This window comes from Haplochromis burtoni, unplaced genomic scaffold, assembly GCF_018398535.1.
Source record: "Haplochromis burtoni strain Fernald_Lab_line unplaced genomic scaffold, NCSU_Asbu1 Contig_31, whole genome shotgun sequence".
NCBI lineage: Eukaryota > Metazoa > Chordata > Actinopteri > Cichliformes > Cichlidae > Haplochromis > Haplochromis burtoni.
Genome location: NW_024582392.1, coordinates 1,313,686 through 1,337,877, shown reverse-complemented (window position 1 = coordinate 1,337,877; position 24,192 = coordinate 1,313,686). Strand labels below are relative to the sequence as shown.

Below are 24,192 nucleotides of genomic sequence, written 5' to 3'. Positions count from 1 at the left end.
TTTTTGATATGGCATGATACTAATAACATGGAACTGGCCATGTCCAAATGGGAGCATGTTTGCAGGTCTTTGCAGATTTACGTCGCATTAAAATGCAGGCAACCTTGGCAGGAAATAAGAGATGGGAAAAAAGCCAGCCTTTCATCATTTTCCCCAAATCAGAGGAGGAAATGAATATGGATGCCCTCAGGCGTGAGGGGAAGGAAATTCAGGGGCTGATGAGGTCCCTAAAGGATGCGTCTGGACAGTACCGGAACTTTTCAGCTGGGTCGCTGCCAGGGTGTGAGGGCTGCCATGAAGCATGTAAGAAACACATGCAAACACAACTGTAACACATGCAAAAACCCAGGAACAACTCAAAGAAAGAAAGCATACATACAAAAAGGTTGCGCGCTCAGAGGCTGATGAGTTAAAGACCCTTGCAACATCTCTCTCTTAGCGAGCTAAATTTCAATGAGTAGAAATCCGACTGATACAAAGAGTGTTTTTTAAAGACACAAAGATATCAATAAGCTCCAACTAAAACAGTCCCGTGTGGCACCTCAGGTTAATTCTCATATTTCAGCGGGACAATCTGAAAGTAGCTGTGTAAACACTACAAAGTCACCCTCAGTCACAAGTCTCAGAATGAAGAGATACATTTCGTTATCACACTCTGTAAATAGTCATATAGCACCAACGAGTGCTATTCGCCTCGCTGTGCCATGTGAGGATGTGGCAGGCGAGGCTTTAGAAAAATAGAAGTGTTTAGACACACTGAGGCAGCAGCCGAAGATCAGTCTCAGCCTCAGTGAGGCTGGAGAGTCAGGACGCCCCCTGGAAGTTGGGTAAAACTGATCCGCCACATCAACAGCTAATTCACTGAGGGAGATGGGAATTCCTGGTTAGGGATTAGAACAGATTTCAAGGCGGTAAAGTACATGCAGCATGTAAAAGGACTGAGCTAAACTACATTTCATAAGATGAAATTACAAAATAAGATATGGATGAAGTGTAATGTAACAACTTTTCATAATGATGAGGTTACTTATGGGATGTTTAATGCCATTTAAGCATGCAAGGTCATTTGCGCCATCTTCCTGTTGCTAACAGCTAGAAGTACTTACTAAACTACTTTCCAGTTTTCTTTTATTGTTATATCCATTTTCCGTCGCTGTTTGTTTAGGTTTAGGAAATATTCATGGCGTGAGATAAAATGGGCCCTGTCTGCACTCTGTGTGGTCACAATGGCAGTTAGGCAAGAACGAGATTACGGTGCGCTGACGTAAGAGCCAAACGTACATGAAAGAAGACGAGTGATTAACAAACTTCGAAAGGACTTGCGTAGGTTTTTGGCTCACATGGACAGATGGTGTCACATCCAGGAGGCGAGGGAATATGTGGACGGAGTTTGCAGAAAGCAAGGGAGTATGAGAGGCGAGGCTATGCAGAAAGGAGGTGCAGAAGGCTCAAAACAACTTCTTCAAAGAAGTTTTGAAGCAGATGTCTCTTTTCACTGCTTTCGCCTCCACTACAGCACCATCTACACACACACACTGATTAGACAGCAACAAGGGCAGGGTGATGTTGACCCCACTCAAACCGCAAGCCAGTGCTGTACCAAAGGTTATAGATTACTCGAAGATCTCGCACATATGGAAAATACCGGCTGGCTTTCTTCGGTGACTGTTACGGGCATGTCGAAATTAAAGTGGGAGGAAAAGTTATGTGAAATTAAAAAATGCTTGAAACATATATTTCTGTCACTTCAATAGACCGAGGAAGACCGCATCGGGTCTGAAAAACCCAAACCTATGAAAACAAGCAGAAGTCACAATACTACTGCTTTTCTGAAAAGTTTGGAGAATTTCCCAAGATTTTAACCACGTAAGCATCAGCTCCACCTTAAACACTTAACCTGCGTATTTGGGTTTTTTTAATCAATGTTTAAAATTAATCAGTCCCGTCTCAATATTTCACAGAGAGTGCATCATTTTCATGTCACTGTGTATTTTCAGTATTTAAACAACAGTCGATGACATTCTTAAATAGATATAAACCTAAAAATGTAATTTTTTTAATCTGGATCTCCACACATGTAATGCTGAGCCTTCGTTTAACATCTCAATCTGTGCAGTTACAACGTTAACTAATGTTAGCTCTTTAGCTATAGTGCAGATGGGGAGCTGTCAAAAGGATCACTTAGATGACAACTGATATCTTCAGCTTTAATTAGTTAATTAATCAGACATGGCTTACTTAGTGTGCCATTAGTACCATGAGCAACTGCAACTACAAAGCGGTCACCTTTAAATACTTTTGGACAGAATCAGGGTAATATAACTATTTTAAGTCAGCGTGGTTTGTACAATACAGAAGATTTTTTTGTAGTTACTCATAGTTTAAGCAAATAAATATTCACTAGTAGGTGACCAAATCTTGTCTTATTTATTTTTTAATATTTCTTTGATATCAAAATAATATTATATTAATGTTAGTATTTCATCTATTGGATTGCTTTTCACTCTCATCCAGGTCAGGTTTCCACACAATCAAACTCTCTATAATACTGATGATGGAGCAGGTTTCCAGATTCATCACTGACCAGCTGCTGTACCGCTGTGTCCTGTGCAGGTCACTCTGTATTAAAGTCAGGGCCTTTGGCTAAAGCAATGATCTGTGTGTGACCTCTGTTACATTTTAGGGATGAGTGAGTGGGCCCCAGGCGACAGTTACCAGGGATACAGTACGCAGCATAGAGAGGACATGTCAGTCACCAACACAAGGAGCTGCAAGGACAGGTAGGTATTCAGATTGAATAGGAGCTGGGTATAACAAGAAGTAGTTTTGACACAAGGACAAATGACCACACTGACGGAGTAAAGCCGTGCAAATGGAAATATTCGACAAGATTCATATATGCCAGTTTAATAAGCAGGTTTAAAATTGACAGCTGGGTAGTCTTAGGTGTCAAGAATAAAAGTTTGGAGCTCTGGAAGCAATCCAACAAATGCTTCGAGCTCTTTTAGACTTTCTACGAGCACAAGGAGTACAAAGAGACAGGCGTGAAGACACACAGTGAGAGGCGACTACACCGGACAAAATGTCTTTAAGGTTCCCAACAGACTCTGTTTCACCAGACCGAATAGCTTTGCTGACTGCCACAGCACTGACCTCCCACTGACACAGAGAAAATGACCACTTTCTACAACTTTAAAATGGCCTGGGGGGTGGGGGTGGGGGGGTGGCATGAGAGTACTGAAAATACAACAGACAATTGCTGACTCAATGTTTGTCAGGATATGGGAGGGAGGAAAACGTGTCCTTGACACCTTAAGCGGTTTTGGATTGAACACAACTTATTTTGACAGTTAGTTCTATATCATTGACTTTTTTGCAGCCAGACACACTTCATGACAAAAATAAAATATTAAATATTAAAAAACAAACTAAAAGAATGAGAAGAATAACCTCACACGTGATGTCCACTTGTGACGATGACCAGGTGCGGCCAGGTTTCCTGCGCTGTGCACGTGTTATCATTATCAACCTAATGATAAACAGCAGTAACACAGCACCATTATTTTCTACACTCCCCGAGGTGCAATGCAGGCCTATTAGATCCTTAAGCTGATCTGTCTGCACACACGCACACGCACGACCTCACACACTAAAAGCCATAAAATATGACTGTAACATATCATACTATTATAGTTTGCTTTTAGAGGCCTCCCTGTCACTCTGTTAATCTAAAGAATGCTGTTCTGGTTTACAAGTAACAGCTGAAAATCAGGCAGAGAAACACGGTGCCGTCCTGATGGACAGGAAGACTTATGGCTGGCCTGGCTAGCAACCTCTTGAATGTCTGGGCTGAGATATATGATGAACAGGCAAACGTGGGAGGACATGGAGTCCCTGGAATTCTTGCAGAGGGGGCGAGCGTGATGAATCTGCATCTGCTCCTAACAGTACGGCGAATGTAGACATACTGTAGTTATCATCAGTGAGGTCATAAGTGGTGAGGTTATGTGTTTGGTGGAAATGCGTAACCTTGAAAACATGAAAAAGAAGGAAATGCACGTCACCGGCGGCCGTGGGTTTTATTGAAGCTAAACCCATATGCCCACAGAGTTTCTAGGAGGCAGTCGCCAGCTGGACGTAGTATACTGAAAGCCAGACTTCTGCCGTTGCTCAATCAGTTGTGGGCTTAGCATCATGAAATCTGGGTGACGATGACATCACCCCGCACCCGCATGAACCGTTTGTGTGACGTGTCAGTGCAGTTCCTCTTTGTTTGCTCTCAGTCAAGACACAGTTGGACCATAATTAGACATGCTGCTTCCTGTACAAAGACTTCCCTGTGTAATATTAATCATGTGAGGATAAAGTTGTAAATCCATCCTCTGCGGAAATTCCCCCTCTTTCATCTACTCTCAAAATGGAGAAAAGGCTTCTTTTCTCTTATGGGAACAGAACGTCGGTTTAATCAGATGTCAGCAATTTGAGAAGCTGTGCAGGCCTCGAAATCTGAAAATGATAAGGATTTTAATGTAGCTTTTTTTTTTATTCATCCAAGGCTGTCAAAGAAAGCAAACAAACAAAACCCTAGAAGGGTACTTAGAGAGCACAGACCGATACCAAAGCCAGTGCCTAGTCTCCCAGTTTAAAAGAAAGTGATGTGGATCCAACCCAAAATGTAATAGGCTGTTTCTTCTCCCATAATCCACCTCTCCCCCAGGTTTCATCAAATTCGGGCGGGTAGTTTTTGCGTAAAGCAGCTGACAGAAAGACAAACAGACAGCGCTAAAAATCAAATCACACTAACTTGAGAATCTGCCTCAATCTGAATCTGCCCCGGTGACCTGATCCTCACTGTTTTATGATACTGTAGAAAAATATTATGAGTAGATTTTATGTGGTATTTAGTGAAATTAGTTCATCTTCATGGAATATCACAGCATATAAAATGCCGCAGAATAATATTTTTGGTTCCCTAGCATTCATTTTCTTCTCTAAATTATACCATTCGTCATGCACTCATTACAAAGACAGTCAATTTTGAACCAATTCCAATTGCCTTTAATTTCTAACAGAAATAATACAAGATGCACATTTTTCATCTGCCTGACATCCATTGACTTTATTATTGTATGAAAATGCCAGACTGTGGCTGAATAAACACAAAGAAAAGTCAACATTATTCACATTTATAGATGAAGTATATTGGTTGGTGTTGCACTCTCTGCAAAATCTATCACAATCAAAGTCAAATGAAGTAAAAACTATTTTTAATCCTCGTGCGAAATTCTAATACTTGTTTATGTAGTGCTTGAAAACTTGTTTATTTCAGGCACACACACACAAACGCTTGAGATTAACTTAAAGGCAGACTGCAGGTAGCAATAAGAAATCATTGCTGGTAAGTGCACACAGACCAAGCCATAGGCTACAACACTGACATGTTGTGTGCTTCTCCTTAATCAAGTTGTAAGTACAACAGAATTATTCAACATTCATCATGGATACCTAAGCTGTCACTGCTGTTTAATGAGTATCAATTAAGCTGTTTCAACAGACTAGCTCAGCACATACTGTAGACACAAACAGGCAGGCACAGCCCTAAGGAGAAGGTTCTTAACACGATGCCGTGCAAGTCTCAGGCACTGTTTAGGTACAGCAGTAAAGCTAAAACAAAGAAAATGTTTGGTATTTTTACCAAGCAATGTCTCTTAATTTTATGGCAAACAGGTAAACAGTATCTGCTTCCAAGGTTTTTTTTTAAACACTTGTGTTTTTCTGATTTTTTCCACTTTTGGAGTCTCCCGTGATGATGATGGTGATGCTTTCAAGAAGGAAATTCTTTCTTAGCGCTCTGTAAAGATTTACAGGATGCTTAGGTTGTGGCTAATATTACTCAGTCGACAAAAATAGACAAATTTTATGTATGTGGAGAAAAATGAAGCACTTTACTGATTGATTTTTATTTGACAATATTTTTGGGGACCGTTTTAATAACGCAAAATAGAAATATCACCATAATAATTAAAAAAAAACAAGCGAAATATTAGTTACACAGTAAAGTGGAAACTTTACTGTCATTCTTTATTCACGACCACGTTTAGGTTTCAGCCAATCTGCACCTCAAAGTGTCACGGGGCCGAATGGTAATGTGTTTAATAGAGTGCATGATCCACTGGACCCCCCGCCACGAAGAAAAAACAAACTCTTTATTCCTGTCACTTTACATTCAGTTTGACATTAAAACGTGTCTACTGCTAACAAAAATTGTCAAATGAGCCATTCAGCATTTGAAAGCTGTGCTAATTAGCAAGCTGAAGTTTCTACTCCCCTAAATCAGTGTTTCTAGTGCGAGAAGAGTTTGTTAGATAACGTCACTGAAAGCACTAAGAACACAGAATCATGAGAGTGCTGTCTGGTTTCTAATTCAGTGGGACTAATATGAGTTATTATTTCACCACTTTACATTATGTGTTTAATTTATAATTTAAGCTTTCTGTATCTGTAACAAGTAATACGTAAGAGGACCATTAAAATCATTTGATTAAATCTCGTTAAACCGTCTGATAGTCTAACCAGTGTGTGGTTACTCAAATATAAAACAGTTTGACTTCAGCAGATTTTTTGGGATGTTTTGATAGTTTATAAAATCCACAAAAATTCAAATTATATTATTCCATCTTAACTGTGGCCAGGTCTTTTATTGCTTTTTGGGCATTCGATCCCTGCGGTCATGCCACTGAAACACATCGGTATAAATTAGACAATTTAAAGTGTTTAAATGCAGTTAATTATAGAATGAAGATTACAAAATACCTCCAAATGACATTTCAGCTTGTTTTCCACAACCGAGTCTATATAATGTGTATTAAAACGAAAAAGATCAGAAACACAGGAATCATTTTGCATTCCAATACGATGGAATACAAAATAGGCTAATTAACTGATTCATTTGAAAGTTTACCAAAGACATTTATAACAAGGCAAGAAAATTTCTCATTACAAATCTTGATTGGCAATAATAAGAAGTGTGAGTTAATTCTATTTTTCTTTGTCTGCCTAACTGTAACCGAATAGTACAAAATGCGAAAGCCTCTGCATGACCCCTGAAGAGAGACGGACGATCACGGGCCACCAAGGTCAACAGAGCCGGCAGAACATTGACTTGATTCATCAAATTAGCTCCTATGTAATTGTGCTGCATGACGACTCATAAAACACGTAGGCTATAAAGCTGTCAGGAAGCCATCAGCCTCGTGGTAAATGAAGTTACACAAGGTGCAAGGTTCACAACTTCATGCAGTGCTAGAGTAAAGTGTCCAGCAGCAATTCCTCTGGTCATAACCTCAAAGGCTGTGGCACAGGTGTGGATTTCAGTCGGGGGGAGGCACAAAAGATGCATCCTCCTTAATATTTAGAAGAAATGCGTTTGCACAGACTTTTACTTTGAAATAATACATGTAATGCTACTGAGAGTCCACAAAGAGGATCACAAAACACAGATACATATGTGCCACATGTTTTCATCGTGCAGAGATTTTTAACATGAGCAGAAATTTTGCTCATGAATAGATAATCATGAAATATGAATAGGTGCCACATGCACGTTAAAACTATTTGATTCCCCCAACAAAATACACCAAAAAGGACAGAAGAGTGAATCAGGCCTGTATTTAGAGTGTCTTAGGATTCAGGATTATTTAAACGATGATAAATAATTGCAATTTATTTGGTATAGTTGTTAAAATATGTATTTTGTTTATATAAATAAAGAAAAATTCCCTTTACATGAATGCAGAAAATGGAAAATTTTGTACATACAGATTTGCTGGAATGCATGAAACGGACTGTTTGAAATTTCCAGTGGCAGGACCACCAGGACCTTGACTAATGTGTCCCATCCAGAGTTCAAATGAAACCCATGCCCACTGAGCCTGGCTGTATGCCAGCATTTTGAATTTTGCTTGTAATGTGTAGCTCAGTAAAGGTGAAGGTAAACCCAGCCACTCAAAGTAATTAAATAAAAATGAAATGAAAACAAACAAACAAAAAACCAACTAACATAAATATGTAGAGTTTCTTGTGACATTTTCTTCTTTTTTGAGTTAATAAGGTAATTACCACTTAGAAGTGTACATCACTGTGCTTATTTGGTGCGTGTTTGTGGGTGGTATGCTCCATACTGTGGATGAATACTGCAGGGTCCAGAGCGGGCCTCTTGATAAGGTTCTGGGTTTGCAGAGCAGATTATGGACATTAACGATGTTCTGTCATTCCGAGCTCTTTGTTTTTCTCCCCACGGGATATTTAGTGTCTAGCTTACGATTTGATTATCTTTGAGTCAGAACAGCTAACTTGTAAAAGCACGAGTGAAGTTGCTGAGTTGATGACCAGCACGTGTACATTTTGACATTCGTTTCAATGTGAAAAGAAAGCTCCAAACGCAAGAGCAAAAAGTAATGAATATTAATTCCACTAATTAACTTGATGAGATAATTAGACACATTACCTGTCCAGGCCTTAAGTGTTGGAATAACAATGCCGCACGTTTATTTTTGTGTTTAAGAGGCGGAGAGAGAGAAATATTCACTGAAATAGTCTCAGTTAATGAGCATTTGATTTTAGCTGGAATCAAACAGCTGAATATTTTTTTTATTTTGAAAATATTTCATTTTTAATAAATACAGCTGGCTGCCTATTTTTTAAGCTCTGTCAACTTATTTTGGTTTACAGTCTCAGATTTCCTTTACCCTTTGCCTTCCTTTGTTTAAGTTTAGCTAAATAAATACATATACTGGCAAACACTTTATAAAAAAACAAGCAGCTATAAGCAGCAGCAATGCTTGTGAACACATCGCATATCAGGGAAACAATCTCATCTCTATCTACTGCTATCTAAAAGACTAATTAATAAAGACTTGATAAACAATTTTCCAAACCTCCAGAACACCTGAACGCATATTTAGTGGTCTGACCTCTCAGAGGCTCGTGGAGCATGCACTGTGAAGGCAGCTTACCTTTGTAATTGTTACAGATCACACCATTAGCACAATATTGTCATAGCTCCTGCTCCTGCAGTCAGTAGCAGCCGAGGGTTAATTTGCATAATAAATCTTAATTGAAGCTCATTAAGGATTTGATAAGAAGCAAATCAGGTACACCGCGGATAACTTAAGATTAATGCTTTCTCTTTTTTTTGGTGCTTGCATATTGAAGCGAAATGTCATATTCATTCATTACTGGGCATCTTACATCACTGTAAGATATATGATATAAGTTAAAGTAAACTTTTAACACAGGAACCGGTGAAAAACATCTACATGGGGATCTTTCTCTGCTTGAAACTATCAGCCACGTTGCTGCTGAGCTAAAGCAGCGCAGGAACCCCAGATGGTCCCCACCCCTGAAACCTGAGCAGATGTGATTTTTAAATCTGGAGAGGACCTCTTTTTAAGAAACATAATATGTTAAGAGCTTTGAAAAGCCTCTCAGGTTAGGTTAACCTGATCCGGCTGTGATTGTATATAAAAACCTCCTAACCATATGGCCGACACGTATGCTCTCTGACTGACTACACATGTAGGTCAACAACTACAAGATGGATTTCTTCACTTACATCTTCTCGACTCTGCGTGGACACAGATGATGTCCTGACAAAGCGGCATAAACTATGGTAGGAATGTATATCATTACAATAATACGAAGCATATGAGCTGCAGTCCGCTTTACCATAAACCATATAAGACACACCATACCTCCTCTGTGTAATCAATACCAGGTCCTCAGTGCTACTGTATTAAATGTAAACTCGCCTTGCATTCTTATCCTCTAAATCCACATAAATGAACAACCAAAGCTATAAAGTCTCCTCCCTATTTTCCTCTGTAAATCATTACATCTTTAGGGACCTGGACAAAATACCATAACATAATTTCTTTTGTACTTGGAATGTCTAGCAGAAATAATGAGTTTTAGCCTCCTTGCAATAAACTCTCCCAATATTCCAGTTATTGTCAGACTTAATGAGGAAAAAAAAAAAAACATAACAAGAAATAGTCTCTTTTCTGCAGTGATGATCACATGGAAACATTATCCACATGAATCACCCCAACGGCATATCAAATTGTGTCATTTGCCTGGAAACTAGTGCAGGTCTCTGAGGGAAGGCAAGGTGAATGAGCAGTTGCTGTAGAGAGGTGCAACACTGCACAGGCACTTGCCTTGAGACCAATCATAACAGGCTGTTTTTTCCACACAGGAGAGAGCGCAGCGCGGAGGAGAGAGATCACTGTGCTGGAGGGCACAGGAGTCTTGGTTCTTATCACCTAGACAGTGCACCACACTGTCTGCCTCTCACGCAAACAAAAACCTTCCCAAACTATTAGCCATCTACACCTGTCAACTAACTAGCACGCAGGAGAAAATGCAACGAGTTCACGCTGGAACCACCTGACTTGATCCTACCCCCCCTCCCTTCTTTCCCCCCACCGTGGCGAGAATATACAGCAAGAAAACTAGCTGATGAGGAGAAAGTTATTAAAGGATATCTCTATGGGGAGCGGCTGCAAGTTAGAGAATTGCAAGCTTTGCAACAAAGTGTGCACATAGAGTCGGGTTTGCTCATAAGAAAACAAAATTTCAAGGCTGGATTTGATCAAAACAAAATATTTGCCCTGCTGAAATAAATTCACAGAGATATGGTGCATAAAAATACACTGATTTAATGAGTGCTAATGATAATATCCTTTGGTAACTATTCAAACAAGAGTTTTGCACTCAGAATGAGCACTGTTACAAAATGACTACTACATATTTTTTTATTGTAAGGGGAGGTTTTTCATCTTATTCTGCAAAAACTTTCATTATCTCCTGTATCAAAATGACAAAAAAGGCACATGGAGGCTTTTTTTTTTTAGCAGTAACAATCACATGATTTCCAAGGCCAAGAAGATGGTTTGCCTCATTGTCGTCATGCACTGTGTCTTTTCTCTGGAAAACCATGTAAGATTATGGGGTGTACTCTGTAATAGGGTCGGGCAGTCACCATATGTTGTGCCATGCATGGATTCCTAACTTGTAGCCTGATGATGCAACCGTATCAAGTATGGGGAGAAGCTCAGTATGTCAAAAAGCTGTACTCTAGAGTCATAGTCACAGGATAAATATAAAAAAACAGGCATACACGAGATCAGTTAAATTATCGAAAAAAGTTCAATCTAGCAAGACCATCATTCCTTTTAAATCTTAATTAGTCAAATAAATGTAAGAAAAATCACAGAAAAAAGTCGGTACAAAGGCTTTAGACAAAAGCGAGTGAATACAGAGGAACGAGAGCAGTAATGGGATTTTAAAAAAATACAATAAGACTCTCTTGTACTTGCTGCCATTTTCCTTGCAGTTTTTGTCATACAAAATGGACTTCCTTTTTCTACCTAAACTGGATAAACAACATCTGCCTTGATCGTAGGATGTTTTCTGAACAAACCACTTAGGAGGAATTTCTGCTAGCCAATTCCCACAAGCTGCTGTCAGTCACTAGCTGGCACTGCAACACTTAATGCCTTTGTCTGTTCTCCAATTTATCTTGTTAACAGCAAATTGGGCTAACAGTTTGAGGCAGAGAGCTATTGTAAAAAACAGAAAGAGGAATACTCCCACGGCCGCAAAATAACATATGGCTCCCTTCACTCAAAAATGCATCCCGTGCACTTATAGGGCTTTACGTTTACACCATATATAAAGCCGATACACAAATTTCATCCTGGAATCTGCAGCCTGATAGCCTCGGCCTTAGTGATGTTTTCTCAGTAATAAAGTAAAGGTTTAGTGCATCCTATCTCGGACTGGTGAGTAATTGGCGTTTTAAATTACCACACAAACCCTGTATGTAAAGGAAGTAAATCAGATACAACTGTGGTCTCACATTTACAAATACGCCTATTAATAATACAATCCCCAGTAGAGAATGCAAGAGCCCTGAGTGCGGCATGTCCTTTGAATAAATGCTCGAGCTGGAAATTGCGATTTTTTTTACCCCCTCACAACACCTTGCAAAACACTATTTCCTACCAAGGGGGGGATACTGCATCTTTAAGAGCCCTACAAAAATGAAACCTATTCCTTTGCATCTTCCATGCTCTTATTTCAATACTCCTCTCTCCTTGTTCCCCCTCCACACATCATTAAACATATTATTATAACATGACTGTCAGCCTGCGCCTCTCTTCGCTCCATTCTTGCTCTGCCAGGTAATCAATTTGTCGTCACTCTCTGTAACCCCAGTAAAGTCATCAAGTGAAATGAGTTACAGCTGCAAAGAGCCTTCAAGAATACAGGAGGAAAAAAAAAAAAAGAATGCGAGAAAAATGACAACACAGCCCAGGAATATTCCACCGCTTGATAGCACATCCCAGGTCTTGAAGATGAAATATTAATGCACAATTTGTTTATCTGCAGGCCCACATCTCTCCAGTGCCGAGCTGTTAATTTTCTATCGGCACAGACAACGGATCAGTCAGTCATGAACTCTTCACAGCCATTACCGGGAGACATTTTGATTAAGTATTCCTAATGTAGTGGATAGGAAAGAATGAAAACACTCTGCCTGCCAACTTTTGATTGACCATTAAGCCACTGATGAATGTGCCTGTCAAAGAGGAGACAATTACCTCAACAATGAAGAAACTCTTCTGGAAGGCTTATTTCTCTATAGGGCTGACACATTTACCAGAGTACAGGCGAGGCAGCTGAGAGCGTGTAAAGGGATCACTTAGGCATCTACTCAAAAGTTCTCTGAATAAAACTGGGGGCATTGTTTTTAAGAAAAGAGGGCTTTTGGCGACTGAAATGTGGGAAAAATATTTAGTGTGTGACTGTATGGCACCGAGTGTCTATGTGTGTGTGTGTGTGTAAACTGAGAGTGTGCCGGGCAGATAAGGGTCTCAGTATCTTAAGCGGGTATAAAGAGACGCTATTATTGGCAGCGAACAATCACCATCTGGTTGCTACATCCGCAACCATAATAAAGACTGATAACTTCTCAGCACACCACAACCAAGTAATTGCATCCTCAAACGCTGAAATACCCTTGATCAATCTAGTTTTAATGCACCGGCTCGATCGTAATGAGGCAGCCTTTTTGGGAACATTATAATTTACATTAAATAGCACAATTGCTAACGCTGCTTAAAAAGTGGTCAAAGGTAATTTGTGACCTTTTTGTGTAGTTTAGTTTTTTTTTTTTTTAAATATTATAAGCAAAAATTAAGTTTAGTGGTATTTTTTGAGGGGGTCCTTTGGGATAGAAACGCTGAGATTCAGCTTCCCTACAGTGCTGCATTAAAAAAGAGAAGCTGTAAACACAAACATTTACAAAACCGTTTTACAACTAACATGCTGGCCTCCAGCACACACTGCACGGGCCTCCATATAGCGTCGTTTGTGTGCTTTAACAAAACAGCAGAATGTACATAAGCATTTGACTAGATTACCCCGCTTCACAAAAAGTAAAAATGTGTGTGTTGTGGAAGTGTGCACATCCTGTTTTGCCTGCCAGCAGCAAGGATGGAGTGTATATGGGTGCCTCTGTGTGTGTGTGTGTGTGTGTGTGTGTAAGAGAGAGAGAGAGTGTGTGTGAGTGAGTGTAACCCATTCTCCATTTGTCCATAAGATTATGAAGAGTTCATACAGAGTTCATCTGCTACGGATCCAGCAGCTCCACATCTTTCAGCCCCTCTCCACACTTCATGCGGGTCAAATCAAATGCAGTGAGAGAGGGTTAAAAAAAAAAGTATGGGCAAAGAAAGTTTCTGATCAATGAATGAATAAATGCCCCTTGACATGGTATGAGTATTTTTTTTTCTTTTTTGGAGGGGTGGGGGGCACCTAGAAGGCTTTATTGTCCTTCCTTTCCCCCTTTCTAGTGTTTTCCATTATTAATCTAATTAATCATCCCAGAAGTGCTCTTAAAGCTGCAAGTCTTCCTCTACTGTTTTATAACATTTGACTTTTTACAGTAATTGATACCAAAAACTGGTGTCTGAGGTCCCTGATGAATCCCCCTCACTGGGCTTCTAGAAGGTCCCGAGTGAAATGAGAATTAGTTTCATTTCCGTATTATTAAATTCACTTTATCTGCGTTCACGTTCTTTTCTACAGGACATAGTAACCCATAGCCACATGTACATTTATAGAAAACCTGCTCCATGGGCTCCTCGGGACAATCTCTTACTAAACGGAAGGATCTGATTCGTATCTCTTCGGGGGTCCCACATGATAAAAGTTTGAAAGGGAAACCCTGTGTTGTAGACACGCTATTCGCAGAATCGTAAAACAAATATCGGCAAATCTCACACTCGTATTAAAAACAGGTTCTTTTTTGACAAAAAAAATCTCTTACCCGCAGCCCGTTTGGGTGCCTGCTGTTTCCTCCGTGGCATTTTTTTCTGGAGTCGCAGTTCACTACTGTGCCCAGGTGAAAACTGAATGCGGTCTACGATAGTCCATGCATAGACAGAGAGTGTGTGTGAGTCTTTATTGTGGCTCTCCGACTACTTCAGTCTCTCTCACTATATAAAGAAAAATCCAGTTAGGAATCGTTTTTAGAGAGAGCGGTGGGGGGGGAAACAGATGTTAAATCGGGATCGTTCTTTCACCTTCTTCTTCCTCCTACGGGCTGCGAATCTTCTTCTTTCACGATCCGTTTGTGTCCATCAGTGCCACATATGTTGATCGACGCGTGTCAGTCAGTTCCGCAGGCTGTTTTCGGTGGCTAAAATGTGTTAGGAATGCGCGTAAAAAGCGTTTGGTAATGGTACAGTATATTACGCACGGTGCAGGCGAGGGGAGAGGCGATGCCAGCAGACATCGATCCATAGAACAAACTGAACATTAAAAACTCCTCCCTCCTCGCCTGGACTTGATGATGGCAGCGAGACATTTGTTACACTAGATAACCATGAGTTTATTAAAGGAACAGAGGCCAGAGAAAAGAGACGGGAGCACAGGCTGTGTGCTGCTGGGCTGCTGCTTTCTATCACTCTGTGCTCGGCGCCTTTTCATGCAGCTTTTCTTGTTTTTAGAGCCTTTCCTGCAGCTTCCGCTTTGCTCGCTGGATGAAAGACAAGTTTGTAAGATCTCCAGCAGATATGAATGAACTGCCGCAGACACACGGTTATTGTGTGGGTTTGACCGAGTAACTCGCTGAATGTTGGAATAAACCTACTTATCTGAACAGCCTGCTTCCAAAAAACAGTCCGCTCTTTGCAGGAGTATCAAAATGCACAAAATTGTTTTTTTTTTTTTGTTTCGGTTAATACTTTCCAAGCTGAATGCAGTTCTGGAGGCCTGATGTAAAAATGCTTTATATGTGTTGTAAATGCTTCACAAAGTCCCTATGAACGTGTAATTGGTCTGAGATTATCCATGTCGATGGCATTGTGGATACTCAAATTACAAAAGGGTCCTGAATCGATAATTACAAAACACACAGTAAAAACTGACATTTCAGGACACTGTTTACATAAAGATCACATTAGACTTAGTTCCTTCCTCTTAGTTCTCTAGTCCTTCCTGTATCTCTGATTAATCTTCTCATTATGGCTACAAATAAGAGGCGTCAATCCAAGTGAAAACATGACCAACTATTTAATTTAGAATTACAACCTAAGAATATTTTCACTATAAATTAATCTGCCCATTATTTTCTTGATAAAGTGTATGATGAAAGTAAAAGCAGCAAAGCTACAGTGACACTGACTTTTTTGTTTCAGTGTAGTCTGCAAACTGAGGGAAAAGAGTAAAGAAAAAAAATGCTCACACTGATGTAATCACATTGCTTTTTTTTCCCTGACCAACACTCCAAAATACTACAAACTTTACTTTCTGAATAAAACAAAGAAAATCATCACCACTGCTAACATGACATTTTATTCTACTTCTAATTTGATCCCATTTTCTAAAAGTGACAAAGTGGTAGGAAAAAAAATATTAGTAGCTCTGCTCTACTTCCAGGAAGGGGGTTTGTATGTTGCCAGATTTTTCTGAAACGATCTCAGAAGGCATTTTTAACTTTATTCACTTTAAACCGAACATTTCTTTGCCTTAATCCTCTATGACTAAGGAGCATAATAGTAAAGACTCTCTTTCTCTTTAAAAGCAACTCGTGACCTAATCAAATATGAAGTTGAGTTGATGGATGACTTCATTTCAGAGAGACAACACCCCTCTGAGATCCAGGCTCTCCCCGCATTACAAATGGCTTCCTGATAATATTCCATCACCCTATTTTGTGTCTGTCACTCATTTCGCCAATGATACCAGAGACCTCCCGTGAACTCCACCTGAACCTGTGCGATCAATCACGTCTCAGATCAAGCCTGAGCCATACCTGTCTGACAGCTCTTAACACCCTGTGTGTACACAAAGCATGCATGTGCGGTGACAGCCGTTACACCAGCGCCCACCACAAACTCACCTTATCTCTCCCAGAATGGCCTCGCTCCGCTGCCGCCTGCACCTACTGAATCCCGTATCTCCACACCTTCATTCACTGAGCTGTAAAAACAAAAAAGTTTCTGATCAGCGCTTGTATTTACAGCTTTTTACACACCGTCCATGCATGTGGATCTGGTGCTGGAGCATGACTGGCGGGTTAAAAAAAAGTTTCTGATCAGCGCTTGTGTTTACAACTTTTTACCTACCGTTCATGCGTCAGTAGCGCACACATGCAGATGGCTGAATCTGCCATCCTTTAAGTCTTGATGAGCTTTTTTCTTCTTCTCATGTTTGCAGTTTTTATGCCTGGATACTCGAGGATTTTCCGGGATACAACTTCAACAGATTTCACTTAAGTGTGATCCGCCACTGTAACCGCATCTGACAAACATATATCTTGTTAGTGCTTTTTCACAGCCACCTGTGGCTCTCATTACAGTGAAGTTAATATAGAGCACACATGCTGAGAAACTAGACATCAAAAAACAGGAAAAAAAAAACTTGACTAGTTTTTGACGACAGGCTTATAAACCGTAAGTGGAATTAAAATCATATATCAAATTTACTGCTGAAAAAAACAAATCTACAAAACTAATTGAAATTCTTCCCAGTTACACAAGCAGATGTTTCCCAAGCTGGAAATCGGATCTTAATTCAGTAAATCTTTTGCCTCATATCTCATCACGAAGCGAGGCTGCGTCTCCGACAAAGAACAAAAAACAGAGTTTTTGCATTCTTGAAATTTTTGTTTGAGCTTTGACACCCATGTAATCCCGATCAGTCAGCTCTGAACCAAAAATGTGCCCACATTCCTTGGAAGTCACCCATAGCACTGTTTTTTGGAGTGTCAACAAAATCAGTCTTTTATTTATTGTCAACAAAGAGGCTCAACAAAGTGTCTTTTGACTGCAGCCAAAGTTCTGACCTCTCATAGTTTTTACTTTGAGAGGGTTTGAAGCATCTTCGCAGTCTATTTTGGACCATTCAGAGCTTGTCAAACACCGCTTTTGGAGTGAAGTTTGAGGTTAACCTTGAACGGTGTGCCTCACATACAGTCTGTGTTGTAAACTGAAATAAAACTGCATAACAGACAGCTGTTAGGAGTTTCACATGTTTGATATCGGTGTCTGAAAAACCAGTTCTCATTTTTTTCAAAAAGAACATTATACGATAACCGTGACTCCCGATATGGATCTAAACAGCTAAAATAGATTAAAGTCAGTAATACTTCACAAGATACTAATTTAAGCAAAATATATAGCTTGAAGTGCATTTTCAGTTTCTCCTAGCCAACTGGAACACTTTCGCATCTTTCAGCGTGTTATTTTGGTCTCACCTCATCATATGCATCTCAATAAACAAACTGTACAAAGGAAGCAAATAGCAGAGACAAAGTAACTGCTTGGACAGCACAGTAAAGCCCTGAAAGCTAAAAAGGCACATATTTCCCACAGGAGATGATATAGGCCAGACAAGGGCTTAAAGGATAGCGAATACACAACGTTAATGCTACATCGTTTATCCTGATCGCATAAAGACGCAACTGTTTCCTAAATCTTATAATATACATATGTTGATTGTGTTTTTATAGCTTGTTTTGCTGACCCAAAGTGACCCTATTTGTTATGTTTAATATGCCCAGAAAATGAATGGATGTCTTTCAAATTCCCTGATTTGTTTCTTTGTGAAACTAATGGCCTTTAAAGAAAATGAATCGCAACTCTTTGGTTTGAGCCAGTGCAGCGAGATAGAGGACAATACTGCAATTAAGACATTTTATTTCTTTTTTTCCCCATCTTTGACATTTGTGTCCGTCTTCTCCCACTCTCTAGCATTTCAGATTTATCTAATTGGCTGCATATGAGCTCACACAGTTCACCAGCACTTAAAAGTGCGGTTTAAAAAAATCTGAGTGTGAAATGTGTCAAGATTTTCCAGTGTTTTTATACAGGAATTATAGCATTTTTTCCTGTTTGATCATCATAGACATTATAAACTCTCCAAGAAGATTTATGGACACTTTTTCCCAGGTCAGAACAGGAAATGTGAAAACAATTTCGACACAGTTTCTCTAAAGCTCTGCCATGCAAACACAATCCAGGGGAATCTTTCAAATTATTTCATAATTGTTAAGACAATGCAACAGACTCAGAAAATATCTGACAGACAGCGATGCACAAGAACAGAGCGAGTTCAAAGTGAACCCAAACAAGCAACGTCGTCGAGACTTCACAGATCCGCTCACGTTACGAGATTGACAAGCTACCGCCTGCGAATGTGGAACATTTAAAAACACACGAGCTTTTTGTGGAGCCGCACTGGTCAATTATCCATTCGAGTGAAATCTGGGCTCAACCTAAGAATGTTTCCAATATCACGAGACTGAGTGCATTCATATTTTGTGGCTGAACTATTTAGTTACAGTCTTTCCACAATAGGGAATCTAATTATAATGTTCTAGTCATGATAAAAGGAGGATGGTCTGAAAATCCAAACCTGTCTTTAATCAAAAGATGAAATTTCATGTACAATGGACAGCCTCTGATTGAAGTCTGGTTTCACTATTTTCAAAGCAGTGCAACAACATATGCATACAGTCAAAAGCAGCTGCTTGATTTTAAGATGTAATTCTTGTAATGCTTGTGAAAACTTACCAAAGCCTTAAAAAAAACAAAGAGCTATTACATTTTCTGTGGAAATAACTGAAGTTTCCAGTTGCGTGATTGACAAGTGGTTAAAAATAAAAATTTCTGAGAGCAGGACTACATTTCAGCAATTTAATGATGCACGCTTAATATGAACTTATGTCAAGACTGAGGGATAAAAAAAAATAACACACGCACACACATGAAACAGGAGTAATCTGTGATCATATAAACAGATACAAACATCATCTAACATTTTTCAAATGACGCCGCGGTTGTGGATTTTTGATGATGACATTAAGACGTCTCGATGAATAGCGCGAGTTATAAATAATGTTTGCAATGAAAGAGTTAATCTAAACACAGAGAGAGGAAAAGGCTACCCGTGGTTATATACACACGCGACAGTATGTGGGCCCGTCCTGTGTGAGAAGAAAACCGTTTTGTTAAAAGTAGGTGAACAAGCTGATGTGTGTGTTGTTGTTGAAAGCACATTTAAAGGAGCTTTGCGGGACTCGGCGTGTTTGTCCTCGGGGCTCGGTGTAACAGATGACAGAGATCGTTGGAGCTTTTTTTCACATTAGTCAGAACTTACTCCTTTTCACAATTTTACAGTACTCCATAGAGACTCAGACACCATTCTGATATTGTTGAACTAAGGTTGGTACTTGACAAGTGGGTACTTGTTGTTCTTTTCTTGACAGGTGTTAATGCCTCACACTCCTTCTCCTGTTATTTTGGTGACTACTTTTTGATTCTGTATTGTCTAAGGCTTTTTGCACATCGGAAATTGTATGTGCAGAAGAATATACTGCCATTGCTGTGCATTTATTTAGCTAATATTAACCTCTGGCTCTCTTCCACAGTGTGTTTTTGTCCAGACTTCCTCCCCTCCTTAAACAGTGAAGGCAGATGTATGCCCCTCTCTGAGCTGAAGGTTTTTTCCTCACCACTGTCACCAAGCAGGGTCATGGGGGTTTTGAAACCTTGTTCCAACTATTCTGGGGCAAGAGACACCCTGGACAGAGACAGCCAGCCGACCACTGATGCTCACATTCACACCTACAGGCAGTTACTAGTCACTAGTTAGCCTAACAAGCAAGTCTTTGGACTGTAGGGGAAAGCCAGCGTACCAGGAGAGAACCTACAAAGGCACAGAGAGAACATGTAAGCTCTACGCAGAAAGGCCAAAGCTGGCCGGTGGATTCAGACCCAGGAGTTTGTTGCTGCTGGCCACAGTGCTAACACTGCATCACCATGCCACCTCATCTTATTTATGTAGTGCTGATTTACAGGATAAACTCTAACAAAGATTTTACAAGCTGTCAGATTTCATTTTGGAACATGATTACAAAAACATCTGAGAACTGTAGCGCCATAATGTAAACCGAGCAGTGGACACAAAAACAGGGACATGTCGTAAACTCTTGTCAAAACAGAGAAAACTAAAGGATTTAGAGACATTTTGTTCTGGCCACTGAAAAACAAATGTTGTGGGTTATGACACAGTGTCAAAGATCAGACTCCTTAAAGCCTTTTTTAAATATAGGTAAAGTGGATCTGATGTGTAAACGAGTCGTGTTTGGTGATAAACAGACTGAAAAATAAAATCTGGCTCTGCAGTTTGCATTTGCTCTACAGATCATTTTATGATCTTCCAGCTCTTCGTTTCACTTGAACTTAATTTTAAAAGCAAGCAGATGTTTAGGGTTAGAAAATAAAATACACCCATATGACAGACCCAGCCCTTTACAACAGGCAGACCAAGCTAGCAACAAGTTGTAAAATCAACACATTCTCATCCCATGGTTCTGTTAAATGCTGCTGGTGTCACTAATTAAGCACAAGGAGTATTTTGGTGTCAGTTCTCCAGTCGTGGCAATGCTCTGGACCATAAGTTGCTCTTTTTAAGAGCAGCAAAGACTGCATTGTGAGGCTGGGTAGGTGGCAATCACCATAATTTACAAACTCTTTGGGATTTTTTGTGTTTGATTCGTTTTCCAGGATGTACCCCGCCTCTCACACTATGGAAGGTTAAAGGAAATAACCTACAATCATATAGTTATGAGTCCAGACTTCCTGGGGGAATTTAGGGCCTCTTTATGATGGGGCTTCACTATAACACACAACAGGAAACCTTTAAGTAAATACAATACCTTGGATAGTCTCTTAGATGTTGTCATAATTGGATTATTCCGGTCTTTATTATCCATGCCACGCCCAGAAGATATTTCTTTACAATGTGTATAATTTTAAAAAATGCTTTATGATAAAAGACTCATTCTTTATAAAAATAGAGTCTGTTAAAAACAATAGCAAAACATTCAGATAGACATCTTAAAAAGTAAAATTATTAAGGTTAGTTAAGGTTAAAGTTGACCTGTTATCTCAGGTGGAATGGCACCGTGACCTAAATCTAACCCTAACAAACGAATGACTCGTCATTAAAGGTTTACATATGTGTAGGAAAACGAGTCTGAATCTGGGGCTGTCAGTCATCCTGCAGAGTAAGTACAGCACGCGGGCCGAGAAGGGAGGGGAGCATTGTACACCGTCTTTTTAACCCAATAAAACCCATACAAACAATCTTTCTTACACTGCTGCTTGACCTATTTCTTCTCATGTAATATATCGTTAAAGCAGCCTTGTGAAATAGCTTAATTATTCATGCTTGATTTCAAAATGAAGAGCTTTGAGAACATGGCTCCACAGGAGGATTGACACACGCAACAGTGCTCTTACAAGCACACACTGAGGCACACTGGGGCCCGGCTTACTCGAACAAAAAAAAAAAAAGAACACCCTTGACTGACTTCATCCAGTGTGTTGTGCACAGAGCATTAAAGCAAGAGTGAAGATAAATGCCCTGTCAGTGCCTTTAATGATTTATTTCAAACATTTCACTCGATCCAATAAGGTTACAATCTATGGCAGGTAATTGTTTATAGAGAAAGAGAGGGCATTTTGTTTGTTTTATTGAGCATTGAGCAGAGTGAACATACTAACCTCAGAAATGGATGCACTGTCAGAAATATTAATTTGCTGTTTTCGACTGCATTCTGCGCTTGTAACTCTTATCACACATATTAACACACAGTGCCAACTTCAGCATTCGGACTTTTTTGAATTGAGCCACGCGCTGTAGTTCATTAAATATCCTTTTCCAGGGTGTGAGGCCCATCTGTCCGTAAAGACTAGAGTGGATGTGGGTGTCCGATCAGCCACACACTATTTTTGCCTCCCAGCATGCGTGTGCTGCAGTTAGGTAAGGCATCAGAACAGCCTGTCACTTGTCCCTTGGTATTGCTTTAGTCTGCGTCGACAGTGTGTCCACTCTGGGTTTGTCAGTGTCTATTCAGACCTGACCTGTCTTGTTCAGCTCATGGCAGAGGACGCTGATGGACATTTCCAGTTCTCCTTCTCGGTGTCCATCACTCGGTGCAGGATGCATCCCTGACGCATCTTAGTTTGAGCTCCTGAAATTTGTTGACAGTTGCAGAGGGTGGTCTGCAGTTCTGCCACCCTCAATTATGGGAGATGTGATCTGATTCTGACTTGAGGGATGTAGGTTGCCTGCTGTGCATAAATGCTCAATTGTGGTCGATCGATATCTTGCTAATAGGTTTTGAAAATTGAAAACAATGCAAATAGAAAAGATGCGCAAACCCTGCTGAGGGATTTTGAAATACAAACCCAAAAGGCTAAGCGAAGGTGGGGTAAGTGACATCATTTATTTATTTATTTGCAGCCCTTGTGGATTCGATTCATTCATCCTCTTTTATGTTTGTTGCTTTGCTGCCAGTCAATCTTGTGTTTGTTCTCTTAATTTCCTTCGAGTCGCTGATGAAAAAGAAGGAGTATTTAATTAGCGCTCCCTCTGTTCTGTTGAAACAGTAAGTGTATTTTTATAGGACCAGGAATAGAGCTCAAGTCTGTTTCTAATGGAGATGGAGGCAATCAGATAACCAACACTGCCACCCATGCTCTCTTTTCCTCTTCTTGAAGAGGACAACTTCAGCTTTTAATAAACATGTAATAAGAAGGAAAACAGCTGGTAGCTGCATCACAGATGGTGCCGTTCTTGGCATCTCCAAGGAAGGGACCACACATACAGATGGCTCATTATTCCAGCATTTGGTTATGCATATTGCACAAAATTTTATTCCAATGCTTAACAACCAGTATAAGCAATACAGGTGTTACTATTTTTCACGAGGCTCTCCCTGCAAAGTAAGCAGTTGGGATCGTGTTTTGGTCATATCTTTGCGGATCACTCGCACAAGCCCCAGAAACGACTTCTCCCTATCAATATTTCAGTGCTGTCTCTGTTTGCGAGAAGCGCCACGTTAATCTGCACTCAGGTGTGATTCATGGCTAAACCAGCTGTCAGTCTTGCCTCGACTGCAGCTCTGTTTTCAAAGCGCACCTTTGTGTCATTAAGGTAACAGCCCGCAAATACCTCAGCAGGTCGCTGATTAAGACAGAGGGAGGGATATTGATCACAAAGCAACGGCGAAACAATTCAGCACAGCCAGCCGAGAGCGAGGCCAAACACCTCGGCAAGCAACCTTGACCTCTGCGAAGTCCCTCAGACCGGGCATTTTTTAAAATCTAAACTTGTAAACTCATATCGGAGTCTGCCTATCTGCATATTTCTGAACTCCAGTGTCCTCTGTGTATTATTTATTTTTACTCAAATAGAAAATGTCACTGGTAAAAAATAATTTGAATGAAAACAAGGCAAAGGATTCAGTCCCATGAGAGAAATGTGTTCTTCGTTGAGTCTTTTTTTAGGCTGACTGTTTTAAATTACAGATGCTCTCTAATTGGCTACGGTCAAATAAAACCCGCCTAATGAGGCATTGCATTCATTTGCTTATTTCCTTTCAAGTCATTTCCCTTTGTATCTCAGAGCAAAAGTCTGCTCTTGTGCTCACTGTCGTTTCAAGCAGGGTATTCTTAGTCAAAAGACTATCATGCCTCAAATGAATATGTAAATGCACTTTTTTTTTCCTGCCGCAGAATAGTCGAGACCCTGAATTTACTCATTAAGTAT

General features: G+C 40.0%; 1 protein-coding gene across 2 annotated transcripts in view; it reads right to left on the bottom strand.

The window, feature by feature from the left end:
- LOC102300254 (teashirt homolog 2) overlaps positions 1 to 15,189 on the bottom strand; it is a 44,508-nt gene extending 29,319 nt beyond the window's left edge. Inside the window, exons 1-2 of one of the 2 annotated variants that reach the window (XM_005918817.3) lie at positions 14,652 to 15,189; positions 14,396 to 14,564 (exon numbers count right to left, since the gene is read on the bottom strand). In XM_005918817.3, coding sequence (XP_005918879.1) covers positions 14,396 to 14,435 — 40 coding nt within the window. In that variant the 5' untranslated portion in view covers positions 14,436 to 14,564; positions 14,652 to 15,189. Of the gene's footprint in view, positions 1 to 14,395 lie in introns of both variants that reach the window. The other variant, XM_014332547.2, reaches the window with a different exon arrangement.
- Between the last annotated feature and the right edge of the window lie 9,003 nt (positions 15,190 to 24,192).